The sequence below is a fragment of the Protopterus annectens genome, chromosome 10.part0, assembly GCF_019279795.1.
Source record: "Protopterus annectens isolate FY-2018-M chromosome 10.part0, PAN1.0, whole genome shotgun sequence".
Lineage (NCBI taxonomy): Eukaryota > Metazoa > Chordata > Ceratodontiformes > Protopteridae > Protopterus > Protopterus annectens.
In genome coordinates, this window is record NC_056744.1 from 1,135,745,104 (window position 1) to 1,135,762,816 (window position 17,713).

General features: G+C 35.0%; 1 protein-coding gene across 3 annotated transcripts in view; it reads left to right on the forward strand.

The window, feature by feature from the left end:
- The window catches only part of MIGA1 (mitoguardin 1), a 1,154,615-nt gene that overhangs the window by 443,246 nt on the left and 693,656 nt on the right, over window positions 1–17,713 (forward strand). For all 3 annotated transcript variants that reach the window (XM_044085862.1, XM_044085860.1, XM_044085861.1), the window contains exon 6: window positions 10,977–11,113. In XM_044085862.1, coding sequence (XP_043941797.1) covers window positions 10,977–11,113 — 137 coding nt within the window. The remainder of the gene's footprint in view (window positions 1–10,976; window positions 11,114–17,713) is intronic.

A 17,713-nucleotide genomic window follows, 5' to 3' on the forward strand; every position in this document is an offset into this window, starting at 1 on the left:
AAGTCCATACTACTGAAGACGAAAGCGTTAAATGGTTGAGAAAAAATTCTATTTTATTGCTACTCTACTGTGTCCTGTGCATTTCCTTCCAGTGTGTTTGATCACCCTTTCATATTCAACTAGGTCGCTCATCATGATCGAGGTGTACCGCACATGCAAAAATTCATATACCATTTACCTTGGAATAATGATTTTGTGTCATGCCCTTGCTCAGTCTCTAAAGCTCCCCTGTCGTCATCAACACACCAGTGCATCAAGAGGCAACATTAGCACTATGTAACTTGTATTCAGATTCATTCTAGCACATTTTATGTATCCACAAATCTCTGTAAGGACGCCAGAATATTCATTACATAAAATGTTTTATTTTAAGACTGAAACGCCTACCCATTTTCATCCCATGACTCTAAATGATCATTACAAGGTAAGTAGTATTTGAATTTTTGTATGTGCTGAACACCTGGATCATAATGAGAGAGCGGTCTGAATTTGGCCCAACCTACACAACTCCTACCACATCGTGTGCAGACAGCTCCAATCCATCCATCCACGACCCCTTTTTTCCCATTTTTACACATGGGGTCGAGGTGTCACTTCAACAGTGACAATCATCTAGAGCAGCAATTTTCAACCTTTTTCATCTCATGGTACACATACACCAATTATAAAAATCTTTCTGCACACCAAAAATGTATTTTTTGTGGATATGACAAAAAATAGGTAAAATTTTGATTGATTTAAAAGATCTTTTCCTCTTTTTACAGGCATTTAATATTTAATGAGTTATCTGAGCTTGACACTGTTTTAGAAAAAAAAATAACCCTTACCAGTCAAAACTGTGGTAAATTAACATTTATTTTCTGAAATAAAACAGGTCAGTAAAGTAATTCTAACTGAAGTAGTTACCAGCACTTAATATAATACGCCACATGTTCACAAAAAAATCCAATTTTAGTTGGAAAAGAATAGAACTTTCAGCCAAAATGAGGGACACCCCTGAATTAGATAAAATTGGCATTTGGAGTAAACACCAACTCCACAGGTAAGGTCACGGCCTCAACAATTCAGGGACAAATCTTCAACAGTATCAAGGCAAATCCAGGAATAACCAAGAGCACTTTAAAATACTAATACTATTAACCAGAAACATTGACATAATAGGAGAAAATGCAGGAGAAAATCTTCCAAAAGTCCTCAGTTTTAGAAGGGACTGTGAAAGAGAAACAGCACTAATATACAAGTCAAAATCAGGGACAGTTAAAAGGTATAGATGTGGTATAAACCCCAAAATGCCCATACCTCTCAACTACTACACAAGAGGTCATTTGGGAAAAGTGTCAAAAGCTTGACTACTCCATAAGCATGTTACTGTAATCCTACTGTTGGAACCATGTGGTGAAACAAACATTGAAAATAGATATTTAAACAATCTTACTGACAAGGCATATGTAGTCCAACATTAGTTAAACAAATAAAAACTCAGAAGGCACAGACAGTTTGCCAAGTAAATGCATTGAATTTCTAACAAACTGTACACAAGTGAATGCATTCAAATTGAACAAGAGTTACAAAAGTACAGTACATAATCGCATATAATTTACCAATCAGCGTAAATAACGCAATATACATAGACATTTGGGTAATGCAGCAACATCCTTAGTAAATAAACTGCCTGTTATTCATTTCAGGGCTATCATGCCCCTCCACAGAAAGGTTTATCTTTCAACAAAATTCTAGAAAACTGTAAGATTAATGGTTTTGTCATCAACTATCCCTGTAGCCAGCAACAACGGTTTCCATGCTCCCCCAAAGAAGTGAAAACATTGGGAAGAGAGTGGCAGTGCAAACGCCCCTAAGCTGTCACATAGGGTCTTCATTCCACATGCAGATTTTTTTCCATTAGACAACTGACTCCACATAACAGGCTTACTCACAACAAAAGTGCAGTTATGTATTCGAGGCGTCCAACCCGGCCTGCCTTTCCTCTGCCTGCACCTTAGCCGCATTACTGGGTTTTACCTGCCATCTTTACTCCTTGATTCTAGCAAACAACTAGGACCATCAGCATGCAACACTTGAGTGATGCCAATGCGCAAAGTATGCCGTAGTTGCCCTAGAGTTTTAAAAAATCTTGCAGCACACCTGTCAACCTCTCACTGTACACTGGTTGAAAATCAATTATCTAGAGCCAAGATTTACACCGCTAGGTGGCTACCTTGCCGTGGTACTTCTTTCACACCATACACTCACATGCACACACACACACCTATGGCCAATTAGTATCCAGTCCAACCCATTGCATGTCTTTGGAATGTGGGAGGAAACCACCTGGAGTAAACCCAAGTGAACACTGCGAGGACATGCAGACTCCACACAGAAGGCACCCCAGCCAAGAAACGAACCAAGGAACCTCTTGCTGTGATCTTCTCCCATTTCTCAAACAGATATACAAGCTTACTGCTCCTTAATATAAACCTTAAAAATTACTGCAGTAAGATTCAAGGTCCCTGATGTGTCTAGGTTACTGTAATTGTAACAAGAACATGGTAATATATGTGGCTACTCCCTTATCCTGCCCAGTGTTTTACGTTGGAATGACCACAAGACAGTTAAGACAAAGGATACTGGAACACGCCAGGGACATAAAAAACAAAAAGTTAACTAATTCTCTATTTACCCACAGCAAGGACTATATGAATTTTAAGAAATTTATATTTTTTGTCATTAACAGATTATATACTAAAGATTTTGGTGGAGATTATAAAAACATGCTTGAAGTTAGAGAATGCTTATGGCAAATTAGGTTAGAAGCCAGCACACGACCAGGCATTAATGACACCTTATCTTTAGCATGTATATTAAAACACAAAGCATTATGCATTTGAAAAGTTTTGTAACAAAGAAACATAAAGGATTTTTTAAATGAAGGATGGTTTGAGATACATTGAATATTGTTCAATGTTTGTGCTGTATGTGGGGTAAACTTTTTGACAAGTGGAACTTTGTTGCACCAGCAAGAGTTAATTCTCAAGACAATTTGACAATAACTTTATTGTACTTCAGTGGTCATTGGTTATAATGTTATTTGAATTTTACTTATAAAGGCTTGTTAACTTTTCATTAACTGACTCTCAAGATGCCCTAGTTGGGTGAAAGCGCTAAGTCAGTCTACGTGTACCTGTTATTTGTCTCATTAAAGCTGTTGGTGATTTTACTTTTTGCATCACCAGTATTTTCTTTTTACAAGTTAATATCTTATTTTTGGACTGGAAGATTAAAGACATCCATGCAAATATGGCATATTACTGTCCCAATATATTTAAAGCCACAGAAACTTGGTTATAACATGAAATACCTGGTGCACAAACACTCTTGTCAGGTTACAATATCCTTAGAATGGATAGAAAAAAAGTGGAAGTGCAGGAGGAATAGCCATTGCCTCCAAAAACACACTAGAACTAACATCCTACTCTAGTGCAACCTCAAGCTTCCACATTTGCAGAATACTTCATCTCCTACCTTAAGATAAACAATCAGAAATGTATATGTTGCAGCAGGCTGTACTTCCCCAGGTAGTAATGAAACAGCAGCTGAAGATAGCCTGTGCTGGTTTCCCACAACATCCCCTAAGAATCCTTAATACTAAGAAATATTCATACTGACTGGCTAACTGTAAATTCAGATGCAACTTCCAACCCAATAAACCGTTATGAATTCACCCAAATTATAAATGCATCAACCAGGATAGATAAAAGCAATGACAGACAATCAATACTTGACAGGATATGTACCATTAGTCATAATAGTGTAAGCATCTTTGGCTGTTTACCTTAAACCATGAGTAACAGTATGCCTACCTTTGCTTTCAGACAGTACTGTGGCAGAAACAAAAAAAAAAGAAATAACTTACAACACAGTACATGACCTGTCCTCTCTTAAAAAAAGATAACCTTATATGTATCTTCAGACAGTGTAACTGGGCTCCTCTAAAAAAACATGCCCCTAGATAAGGAGAAACAGGAGACATGTGAAGAAGAAATATGGACGTGGGAAAGAAAATGAGATTTAATATGGTGTAATATTTATGCAAAGGAGAAAGCAAAGCTAATCAATACAAAAAGAGCAGCACCAAAGATGTTTGAAGAGAAATGTAGGCAAAGGCATCCTGGACATGTAAAATTTGCAATACAAAAAAAAAAATAAGAAAAGAAAGAGGAAAAGTAGAAAACATGATTAGTAATAGTGAGGTTAACAAAATAGAAACTGAGGTTATAGATTACCTGCAAAGTGAAGGATTTAGTGTAGAAAAATGTAGCTCAGAAAACACCACAGCATGATAGAAGAATGGGTCCCCAAATTAAGGCAAGACCAGTGGAGCAAGAAACATCTGATCAGTTGCCAGATGAAGATACTTTGGGGTTTTCCATAGGAAACAAGTACAAACTTTCAGTTGGAGTTGTACAGCAAGGGGAGGAACAGGAAACTGGCAACCATATGAAAGAGCAGTAGATGAGACAGGATGAAACTGATGAGATTGTGGTACAGGAAGATGCTGTGGAGCTATGCTCACAAGAAATGGGAAACAAAGAATATGCCCCCAGTGTAGAAGAAAATGATCTAAGCGAAGAGTTGCTTGATTTAATGGAGATGGACATATTAAGAACAATGAAAGAAGTAGACTACAGAAAGTCAGTAAAACCCAAAAAGTTAGAAATTTGATGAAACAAATGAACACAGTAATTAGGACTGTCCATAGAGATTCATGCAATATAACAAAAGTAAATGGGCTATATTACTGTGCAGCTAAATTAATAACAGATAAAGCCTTACCATAAAAACACAGGGTAGTAAGGGAAAGGAAGGAGAAATCGAATACTATCATGGAAGTATCAAATAGAAAAAACTATGAAGTAGTTAAGACAAGAAGTGTCACTGTTAGAAAAGTATAGAAGAGGGAGCAGATCAAGAAAAATATTCAGAAAGATAGACGTGACAAAAGCAATGCTCAGTATTAGAAGAGACCAGGATCTATCATGCAGCATCACAAATAATAAACTAAAAATATCAGCATAGGCAGAAAAACTTAGAAGATGCACAGATAAATATAAATGGAAAGTACAAAACAAGCAATTTATTGATGATCCAAAAATATTTTATAGAGAACTGGGAAACAAGGCAAAAGGAATTGAAACACCACAAAAAAAAGAAGAAATAGATACATTTTGGAGAAATAGCTATGAAGACTCTATGGAACATAACAAAGATGCTAAATGGACAGAAGAAGTAAAAGAAAGAATGAAAAGTTCAAATGTACAGGATATGCAGTGGGATGAAGTAACTGCCAGAGAGATTGAATTGAAACAAAGTTAAGAAAAGGTCTTAATTGGAAAACCACAAGCCCAGATGCAGTACCTACCTGGTTAAAAGTATTAATATCTTTACATGAAGATTTAGCCACGAGTAAGAACGATTTTTATGCATGTGCTGAGCAGACACTGGCCTAGCTAACACCAGAAAAAAACATTATTCCTACTTAAGAGCGAACCTGCAAGCCATCCTAAGAAGTATTGACCAATAATTTGGTTTCCGACAACATATAAACTATACACTGGAATTGATGCCGATAGAGTTTATAGTCATTAGAAGAAAACTCAATCATGGCAACGAAAAAAAAAGTTAATAAAGTCATATGGAACTAAGTATCATTTGATGTTAAATAAAGTCATAATGGAGAACTGCAAAAAGGGGAAGAATCTAAGTATGGCATGGTTAGATTACAAAAAAGCATTTTATAGTGTCCCACATTCATGGATAGAAGAGTGCTTAAAAATGTATAAGATACACTCTACACTGATTGATTACATTACAGCAACCGTGAAACAGTGGCAGAGCACTTTATAGTTAAGTCATGATAAAGGACAAATTATTATTCCAGGGGTAAAAATTCAAAAGTGGATATTCCAGGGTGACTCTGTGTCACCGCTTCTCTTTTGTCTTGCCCTTAACTCACTAATCTGTCTACTTAACAGACTAGGTCATGGCTATAATTTGGTTCCTAGAAAACAACAAAGTATAAGGATTTCTCAGACTAGGTCATGGCTATAATTTGGTTCCTAGAAAACAACAAAGTATAAGGATTTCTCATCTTCTTTTTGTAGATGATTTAAAACTGTATAGTGCATCAGATGAGGAACTGAAAGCACAACTGCAAGTGGTCAAAACATCTTCCGATGATGCCAGAATGTCATTTGGTCTTGATAAATGTACAAAGGCAACCTTTAAAGCTGAAAAGCTGCAGCACCAAGAAAACACCAGTTTGGGACAGGAATGTGATATAAAAGAACTTGAGCAAGAGGGAGTGTATAAATATTTGAGAACTGATGAAGGATGAACAGTAAAACATGAACAAATGGGAATAAAACTTAGGAATATTTTAGAATACTTAAATTAATTCTAAAAACAGCATTGACAGCTAGGAACAAAGTCCAAGCTATAAACCAATTTGATCTTCCTGTCCTAACTTACAGTTTTGGAGTGATTGACTGGCCTCAAAAGGTGTTGGATAGGTTGGACAGGAAAACAAGAAAGATGTGTTCTGAAGGAGGTATGGGCCTCCTCAAATTAATTACATGTATAGATCTGCAGTAGTGGGACTGCATACATATCTACTAATCTCACAAGACCTAAATGTAGTGAAAGTTTTAAAACATGAGGAGAATAAGTCTAAGATGACCTCCCTGTTTAGTTTAGTGGAAGCATATCGGTGTCAAGCGGGAATGGAAATCAAACCAGAAGTAGATAAAAATTAGACAGCAACTGAGTGTGCCAAAATCAAAAGAAAGAATATAGGGTGAAGGGTAAGATAAGAATGCAAGAAATGTGGAAAATGCATAAATATAGTTGCAAGTGTAGACACCTCTTGGAACAACCTCATGTTGATCAGGATCGGATGCAGGAATGGTTATGGACAGGTGAATTTACACTAAAAGACAAAAGGTTAATGTTGGCGGCCCAGGATAGTGGACTGCATACACGTTGGTTTACAAAGTCCAATGAACATGTGAGAGAAACAGACAAATGTAGGTTTTGTAAAACAAAATTGGAAACATTTGCACATTTTGTTGCTAGTTGTGATATTCTGATGGCAGGATGACTGTATACTGAAAGGCATAATAATGTGGCAAAACTGTTGCATTGGGGATTGTGCAAACATGGAATGTACTTGGCTGCCCGTACTGTCCTGAAGTGCCATGACATTCCTTTACTTTCTTTAGTAGTTTGATATCATTGTGCTTATTTTCAGTATGTGTTGATTTATTTTCTTTATTCTTCGTTGACTGGATTAGTCCAACATGGCTAGTGACCTCTTTTCAGGGGAGAACTGAGATGGTATGTCTAATGCTAGCGGAAATTTATCTTTGGCATTAGGGAACTTCCCCTACTCATCATTGTTGCAAGTAGGACCATTTTATAGAAGCACTACCTGTTTCCGTTCCAGGCACAGAGACGGCGTGGAAAAAAGGGAGAATGATGGAGAGCGAAGGAGATAATGGAGTGGTGAGAAAAATGGAAGACAAAGGAAATATCAAGGCTAGAGAGTATGTGCAGGATTCTGAGGAGATGTTTCCAAGAAATCTGTTTGATGAAGATGAGTCTGCAAATAACGGTTGTATAATTACAACCTTCCAGTCAGGAGGGTTGCACGATGATTTACTTAAAGAAATGATGATGCAGACTGAGCCAGAAAATGAAAGAGATGTTTCGTGTGGGGACATTATGGAGAAAGTACGAGAGGAGAATGCAGAGACTATCCTAAAGAATAGTGGTGAGCTGGAAAAGAAAACATATGCAGATAAAGTGAAAGAAGGCAAAAGGGGAGTGGCAGAAGACAAGACAGAAGAAAATGAAGGTGGTAAGGATTCAAAATAAAGAAGATGAAGAAGTGAACATTATGTTTGAGACTGTTTTTTTCAATGGAAAATTGTCTTGGACGATATGAAAAAAACAAATGCTGTATCCCATGGAATGTCTTTGTGATAAAAGCATTTAACAGGGAAACAATGAAAATTCATGTCCAATTTTGAGCAGAGGTGGCACTAGAGACTTTGAAAGAGCATTTGAAAAGTCTATGTAAAGAAGTACTGGACATTGTAAAAGTTTATAATAAAAGGGGTTTATGGACTGATGGATTAGATAGTAATATTGTGTTAAAAATAATAAGAGAAAAAGTGTATAGATATATTATAATACTGAAGTAGCTGAAAAGCACCGGAAACATGAGCCACAAAGCATCATAGAAAATGATGAAGTTTATATAACATGGGATCTTCCATTACCAACAGTTAAAGAAATAGATGCAAGAAAACCAGATATATATTAGTCCATGAAAAGAAGGCAAAACTAGCATTGATCATTGAAATAGCTGAACCCACTGACTACAGTGTCTTACTTACAGAAAGACGCAAAGTCATAAAATACCAGAATTTGCAGCAGAAATGAGGCAATGTGGAAGAAGGATACCCAGACGGTTCCAATAGTAGTAGGAGCAATAGGTCTTATAGAAAAGAATTTACATTCATACCTAGATATGTAACTGATATGTGTAACTCTGTACGAATGGCAGGAGTCATTAATGGGCACATTGTGGGTGTTGTATAGAGCACTTCTGACTAACATCAAAGATTGAAACAACACTAATTTCATGAACTTTAATTATACTTTGACTTAGGAATGGCATTCCAGTCATAGTATTAGAAATGTGGAGAAATTAAAAAAAAAGAAAGTAGAAGAGAAATCAAACTGTTTAACACTGTCATATTCATGCATTATACATTGTATATATGTTTCCTTTCTTTTTAACAGTTACTCCAACAGTACATAAATTGCTTAATTCCTGCCTTCCCTTAAACCTCACTCCTTCTCCTTTTTAATATTATTTGACATGTATTGTTCCCACAAACTTCATGTACTACTTTGTAACTTGCTCCTTCCTATTTCTAAACATCCCACATCTATTTTTTTATCTCCTTTACAATATCTAGCACTTCAGTAGTTGGTTTAGATTTTGATTTCCATTTTCAAGTAAATGCTTTTTTGGATGCCAGTAGTTTTAAATGTATTAAGGCCTTACTATGTATAAGCAATTCAGATCTTGTGTCCCAGCTCAAAAGACTAATTTCCTTAGTTACAGCCATTTGCTTGCCAAGCATTTCTGATGAAGTACTGCACATGATATTCTTAAAATCTGCCTGCTTGTTACACATTCCAAAAAACATGTTGCCATTTACCTCTGTCATTTCCATCACACCTCCAGCATTTGCTCTCTTCCTGAGGAAAACTTCTCTGAAATCTTCTTGTGGTACAAAAATACATGTGCAGATACTTCTAAGCAAGAATCCTAAACCTTCTAGACTTTGTCATACTTGGGAGCCATACTGCTGTCCTTCCATTGCTCCTTTGTAAGTTGCCTTTACAGAGTCTTCCCTGTCTTTTTTAACCTCCTCTGCTTGATTCTTAAGAGTTATCATGCCATATTCTATATGCTCTAGTAATTATCCATTTTTAACAGTAGTTTCTGTTCTAGACTTGACTAAAAACTCTCCCAGAGCTAGTCTTTCACTTAGCACTTTCCTATCCCTTTCTTTTTGCATGTATACCCTGATATCAGTAGTGTCTGAGAGCTTCAAACTGTTGCGTACAGGGAGCCATGCCTGAGTTTCACAAAAATCAGGTGTCCTTTAAAGATAAACCCAAACTTGTGTGCAAGCACACACTTTACAAACTAGTTACTCCTCATCATCCCAAGTGCAGGCTGAATTATGCTCACAAATTCAGGCAAATGCAACAGTTTTACGGCTTTGTCCCAGGGAGGACAAGTCTTGTGATGGTGAAGGGGATACATTCCCAGCAGGTTGCCAGCTGGATTAAATTTTGTCATCAGGCAATGAGCTACCTGCTGCTTAAGTTGTAGTCAGTCTACCTCCACTAGGAGAGTGGCTCCTTAAAATGGTTATTTCACGAAAGCCTCTGTTGCAGAGTGGAACTTTCATGTTTATCTCTGTTGCAGATATCTACATCATAACCGTTTGGTCATCCGTGCACACCTGCCCCAAACATTATTGTTTAGATCATAACTCTGGGAATCAGGCTACAGTACTTGAGTGTTCAGCCTTTTCTTCTCTTATATCCACCCTGGTAGTTAGTGCTTGAGATTCAGTTCTCAAAAGACCCTTCAAGGTGTTTCCTCAGTGTTACATGTAACAGAAGTATTCTTGCCATATCTGTTGATGCACTAGAGGATCCTTCTTGATTGATCAGGTATATCCTCCCTCATCTTTTTTTTTTTTTACAAGCATCTTCTCCATCTAGCCTTCATTCTGGGAGTTCACTGTAAGTCGGGAAATTATATAATTGTATATTGTTTGTTAACAGCATAGGAAATAAATATTCACTATTATTTTCTGAGTTGTAGGAAGGTGATTGCTAATGGCTACATGGAGCACTGGCAGACTTTGGAGAATGAGAATGGTTACAGGTCTAGCATGTGACAACACAATAGGCATTGGAATGGGCATGGGAGCATTCCTGAATGTAGAAGCTTCTGTTATTCTTTTCCTGAATTCTGACTGGTAAAGGTGATGACATCATATAAAAGCCCATCAAGGTGCTTCCTCTTGTAGATCATCCAATGGTTAGCTCTTCCTTATAACCTAGTCAACATGTGCATTCAAATTTTAATAGTATTTCTATTTTGTTTTCAATTTTAGATTACCTTAGCATTGTTGTAATACACCAGTAATTCTGCTGTCTCACTCTTAGGAAATTTTGATGAATTAACCTCTTTGAATTCAAATATTTAGTCCTTGGTCAAGTAAAGAATTAAGTGTATTTTTATTTTTTCTGAGACATTGAAGTTATGGCATTTTATTTTAAGGGATCAGAGATTGGAAAATAACCTAAACTGTATTGTATTTTAGGTATGGAGCTGTTTGAAGAGGCCCTACGTCGTTGGGAACAAGCCTTAACTTTTCGCAGTAGGCAAGCTGAGGATGAAGCAAGCTGTAGCTCCATCAAACTTGGAGCAGGAGATGCAATTGCAGAAGAGAATGTTGAAGTAAGTTGACAACTCAATGAAAAGAAAAATTGCAATTTAATGGGGATGTTAATTTGGGTCCATAGTTTTAAAACTGGATTCCATATAAAAGTGTATTCGTAAAAATAATATGGATGGGTTTTGAATTTGTGTTATGTATATTAGATTTGCAAATATAGATAGATGTCACAATGTTGCCCCTATACGTGTTTATGTATATTAATTTTAAAGTATGGATGGACGTCATTATACAGGCATGTCCATATCTGTTAAGTTGTCAGTCAGACATTTTATTGCCTTAAAATTTAACAGTGGCAGTTAACATAAATAAGATGGCACACAGGACATACAGCTTAAGACAGTTTTGCATTCTGTTAGCTAAAGAGCTAACATATAACAGACTGAATTGACTCATACATAGAAAACAGAGTGTACACAGTCTGTATTGTACCCTACTTTTATTTTCCGAATTTAATAAATAAAAATGTAATCATTTCGTCATGCATTGCTTTTGTTTTATTTGTCATACTTAAGGAAAAGAGTATCTGCAAGAAGGTACAATGAACTACATCATTCGTTTTCTGGTACTCAGTAGTGAAAAGTAATAGATTAATGCACGTAACAGGATTATTTAATTTTATTTGATATGGTGACATTTATTTGTTTGAGGATGGGTGCATATGTTTGTAGGAACAGAACAGGGTGAAATAAAAGCAAACTTTTTCAAAATATGGCATTCAACTTTTCAGTCATAAATGCAAGAACTAGTGGAATTGGCAACATAAAATGCTGGGGAGCAACATACTGCATGCAGTGGCAGCGCATTTTTTACTTTAGAAACTATACTGAATGTGAGAGGAAAACTTTCAGATTAATCTGAAAAATGTTAAGAGCTGACCTTATTTGTTTTAAGCACTACCATTTTTATATAAGAATTTTAGGTCTCCAGGCACTGCATAGAACCTAGCGTGTCTCTTGGTGACTGGAGTTTGAGAGTTAGGGGAAGCAGAAGTGGATGCAAATGCATCCAGGAAAGCATCCAAATCAGGAGGAACAGGTGCAGGCACAGGGGTGCCAACCTGCAGTAAATTGTAATATCTCTTCAGTACATCAAACACTTGTCTGGATTCCCATTCAACATTTTTGTGATGGTTTCCCCAAAAGAGATTTCCTGATAGGTGAGTCAGGGAATAAGGTATCCTCATCATCACCAGAAGCCATTTGGCCTGGGGAGTGAATCTGAGTGGAGTAAGTCAAGGAATGATCATCTAAATCCGGAATCTGACATCCTCCTCAGAAGAGGACTCATGTTATCTTTTTTGAGAGATAGATGGAGAAGATGGGAAGAAAAGGAGGCTTGGGATTCAAAATTAGTTTAAATAGGCCTTGAAAAAATTCCATCCATTCATTTTCCTGGGATGGCTGAAAAGGAGAAACATTTTTAGTCTTATGTTTCTTCTTCTTGGAAGTGATATTCACTGTAATAAAACATGATGGGTCCAACCCTTGATGTACTTCTATCAAAGACCCAGACACTTCTTTCTGAATCAGTATTTGAGGGGTAGCCCCCAGTCCTTCTGAAATTAGTTCCCATGGTGGAGAAATTCCCCTTTCTCCACCATACTGATTTGGTCGATTGTATTGGACATGTGAGATTCAGATGCCATACTGGCCTCCATTGAAACTGTGGTAGTGGAAGCCTGAGAAATGATAGAGTGTACTGCAGGCCTTGCAAAGCCACAATGGGTATATCTGAGTCTGGGCAGACAATGTCTACACTATACCACTACCTATAATATAGTAAATATGTCCTTCTAATAATGGATGCAGGTAAATGACATTTCTGGATCCTGTTGATTTGTATGACAGACAACCCCCCCCCCCAAAAAAAAAGATTCTTAATCCTGCATCTGATATAAAAGACAGAGTTTACTAGTTTGCAGTTCTCCCTTTTAATTAAATGGCTGGCTAATATGATGCATCAGTGTCTGAAACTCTCATTTAGGCATATGGAATTCAAAACATCATAGACATTTATGAAGACCCACTGCATATTTGAAATTGGTGTTTCTCAAGGCTATATATGCTATGTTTAACCACTTTGTAGCTATTTATAGAATATTTCTTGAAGTTTCCATTCAGAAGAGTACTATTACTAAAATAATACTTCTTGATTATTGTTAGGCCAGCAGTGTCTTGGACTCCATGTAGATGTTTGTGATTGTGACTGAACCAGAGTATTCAGATGTTGTCAGACTCCATAATGGTCTGCAGGAGCATCCTATTCAGAAGAAAAGCAGTGGTACTAAGCTTTGTCTTTCAGCATTATCAAGCTGAGGGTCTAGTTAGTTGATAAACTTTTTAAAATGTGAATTTTGATATTTTAAAAAGTCAATGATATGCTGAATGCCACGACAATATAACTCACAACAGAATACTCTGGAAGATAGAAAGAACGCTGCTCGTGCGAGTAGTAAAAGTTTATTCCACATATAACATAGGACAACACAAACTACTGGTTAAGCGCTTTCAACTGAAGAAATCAGTCTTCATCAGAACAAGGTGTTGATGAATACACTGTGTATATATAGTAACTGTTACTTGTGAATTCAAAAAATTGCGCCAAAACTTTTAGAGACATTCTTGAATTACAATATATTTGAATGAAAGTGCTAACTAATACATATAAACCAAAGCTATGTCCTTCCTTATAACATGAAAAACAATAACAATAAAAATAAACTTGAAACATTAATTTAATCTGTTATGTTATTAGATCAGTGTGAAGCCAAATATTAATACCTTATAATAAATATACTAATGTAATAAAATAAAATAAAAAACTAGCCTACCGGATGTTCTGGTATGTTATACAGTGGATCAACTGGTATTGTTATGTATATGCCTAAGATGTTTAATAAAAATATGTGATGAATATATAATATAATAATGATGGAAATAACTAGCAAAAACCCTAATATATACTTGCCCTAAACACATAACAGTGTTAAAAATATATATATATATAAAATACATGAAACAGCTATTTGATGAATATAAAAAGCCATGAAATATAAATAATTATATAAATGTATAAATATATAAATATATAAATATATAAAAAATGTTACTGTAATGTTAAAATCTATATATAAATAATGTTTGAATATATAAAAAGAATTATATAAATATATATATATATATATATATATATAAAGAATTATATCAAATATATAAAAATATAAATGTATAAAAAGAATAGTGTGACATGAAGAAAACCTCTTAACCTACTTCGAGGAAGGGTTTGATGCTAATATAATCGTTAAGGTCTGGATATCTAGTGGCATCTGTTCTTATTTGCCATATACTTTCCTTAAGTGCAAGTCGTGCTTTCCAGTTCCCTGTGTATATAGTTTCATTAACTTGATCTATAATACTAAATAAAAAAAACATGTTGCTCTCCTTTGTCTAAAATGTGTCTATATAGGGCGTTATTTTTATCTTTCCTGCGTATTTTGTAAAGGTGTTCATAAATCTGCTTCTTTAGCATCCTTTCTGTCTTGCCTATATAGAAAGCGGTGCAAACTTTACATTTCGCTATATATATACTATTTGTTTGCTGTTACAATTTCCACCTAAGCTTCTGATATCAGTATGATTTATGTCACTTAATCGAAATTTATCCGTGGTATTGATGTAAGAGCATTGATTGCAACATCCACATTTAACAGTTGTCTTCTTACTTCTTTTAAATTTATCATTTTGTTTGTCTGTATGTTCTAACATTCTTTTTAAATTAGGTGCCACTTTATATACAATAGCTGGTTTTGTACCTAGGACGCTTCCTAGATTGTTTGCAGTGATGATATCCCAATGTCTAAACAGTATTTCTTTAATATAATGTACAAAGGGAGAGTATGTTAAGACACATACTCTGTTAAAATTGTTAGTTTCGTCTCTTATTGTAGTTCTTACAGGCTCCTGAATTCCTAACAAGGGTTTATATCTATGTCCCCATTCTGAAATGACAAATTGAGTAATATTCTTGAGTAACTTTTCTGGATAGCCTCTAGTTTTGAACATGCTATATAACATAGTGATGTCTTGTTCCATCACTTCCTTAGTGGATGACATTCTAGCAATCCGTATACATTGTCCTTTGACTACATTTTTAAACATAAACTGTGGATGGTTACTATCATATTGTATGTAGTCATTTGAAAATGTTGGTTTTCTATAGATTTGTGATGTATACCTTGTATCTGTATTTCTTATAAACGTATCAAGATATGATATTCCTTTCTTATTGTAACTATAAGTGAATTTTAAGAAATCCGTAGTATTGTTAAGAAATGTAATGAATTCATCTATCATATCTTCAGTGCCCTTCCATATAATAAACAAATCATCCAAATATCTGGCATATAATACTACATGATTGTAATATGTACTCTTAAATAAACATTCATTTTCCCATTCTAACATGACCATATTTGCGAAAATCGGTGCACAGGAAGCTCCCATGGCAACCCCGATTTTCTGCCTGAAAAACTCCCCTTGAAAAGTAATGTAGTTGTAATCTAGAACAAGCGACATCATTTCTGTAATTACACATATTTTATCCCAACTATACCCTGAATATTTTTTGAGACTGTTGGAAAAGAATTCTAATCCGGTCTCTTTGGGTATACAGGTGTAGAGATCGACTACATCTATAGTAATAAAAAAATAATCTTGGTTCCATTTATCTGTAGTAAGATTATTCAAAAAACTCCAAGAGTCTTTCATAATGTGGGGTACAGCTTTATATATGTGTTTTGTCCATGTGTCAATGAGTACACCAATATTAAATGTTTTGGACTTGGAACCTGAAATTATTGGTCTATAAGGTGGATCTTCTAGGGACTTATGTATTTTAGGTATACCTACTATTTTGGCCAATACAGAATAATCTATTCTAGGAAAAGTATAGATTTCGCTGGTGATTCTATTATCTATTAAATATTCTTCCAAAATAAGATCAATTCTTTTGTATCCTATGTTAATTTCGTTTAAGGAAATAACTTCATAATTTCCTGAATTATATAGTAAGTTATGAATTTTGTTATTATAGTCCAATGTATAGCTAATAACTATTCCGCCCCCTTTATCGGGTTTCATAATGCGGATTTCTTTGTTCTGTATGATATTGTTTAAACACCTTCTTTCTTTCTGTGTTAAATTATCCTTATGACTATAATGTCCACTTTCATTTCTATGTATATCATGATTCAACCAGTAAATGTCCTTATTAACCATCTTTTCATAATTACTTAACTACTTGATTACTGGCAGGTACATAAGTACTTTTCTTCTTCAACTTAATAGGTGAAATAATATTTTCTATATCCTGTGTAGTATCGAATTGTATGGCTAGATTAAGTCTCTTGCAATACATCTTTATCTCTTTGATAGTGTCTACTAAATTCATACCCACAGTAGGAATGAACTTCATTCCCTTACTCATCAAATGAAAAAAATTCTTGTTCTATGACTATAATTAAATACATTTAGTCCATTGTAGGTGGTCACTATCTGTTGTGTGTTTTCAACTTGATCATGACCGTGAGTGATACTATTGTCTTCTGATATAACCTGAATATCCAGATTTCTATTGATATCAGTTCCCTCTGTAGAAAAATCAACTACGTCATGACATTTATGTGAACTAGATTCACTTATTTGTTCATAATTAAGATGAAATGTATAAACAGAACTTGACTTCCTCGTGGAAACTAAATCTGTATCTATGGAATGAATTGATTCCATTTGTTGTAGGGGTTGTTGTGTTTCGGTGCAGGAAAAAATCTCCCTCCCCGAAAATTTTCTTCTTTATTATTACTCCTACTTTGATCTCTATAATGTACTTTTCCACTATATAAGTAATCTCTCCTATCCATTGGCCATATGTAGGCTCTATTATACTCATAAGCCTCTATATCTCTAACTAACTTTCTATTTTTTCTTTCAAAAATGTTTTTAACTTTCTCTTGTGTAATATCAAACTGTTTAAAACATAATTCTTTCCATTTATCAAAGTCATGGTGCTTATTAATAATTTCATTCATATATTCTACCTCATTACTTAAATTAATCATCTTTTCGTCATTGTATTTGATTAATGTCCTAAGATACAACAAACCAAAACTATCAAACAGTTCATTAAATTCTTTTTTCATTTCTTTATTATAATCAATACCCAAAGGTAACTTAAAAAATCTGATACCCTTGGGTACTACTTTGGTGTTGAGACATTTGGATAAGTAAGCAATGTCTATTTTAGTGTTTTTGTACTGTAACAATTTCTTACCAAAATTAAAAATCATTTCTCTCAAACTGTTTTGTTTAAAATCTGTAATGTTAATATTCACATTCCGGTCCCTATTGGACCCACCATCAAAATTAAAATCATCACATAAAAATTGATCAATTAATTCATTATGTATATGGTCATCCACACTGACATTTAGATTACTTTCATGATTTGTTTTGCGTGAAAACATACGTTTATTGTCCTTAATAGGACTAAATATATGTGTAACAGTACCTTTGTTTTGTCCATTGTCTTTACGTTTGACATTG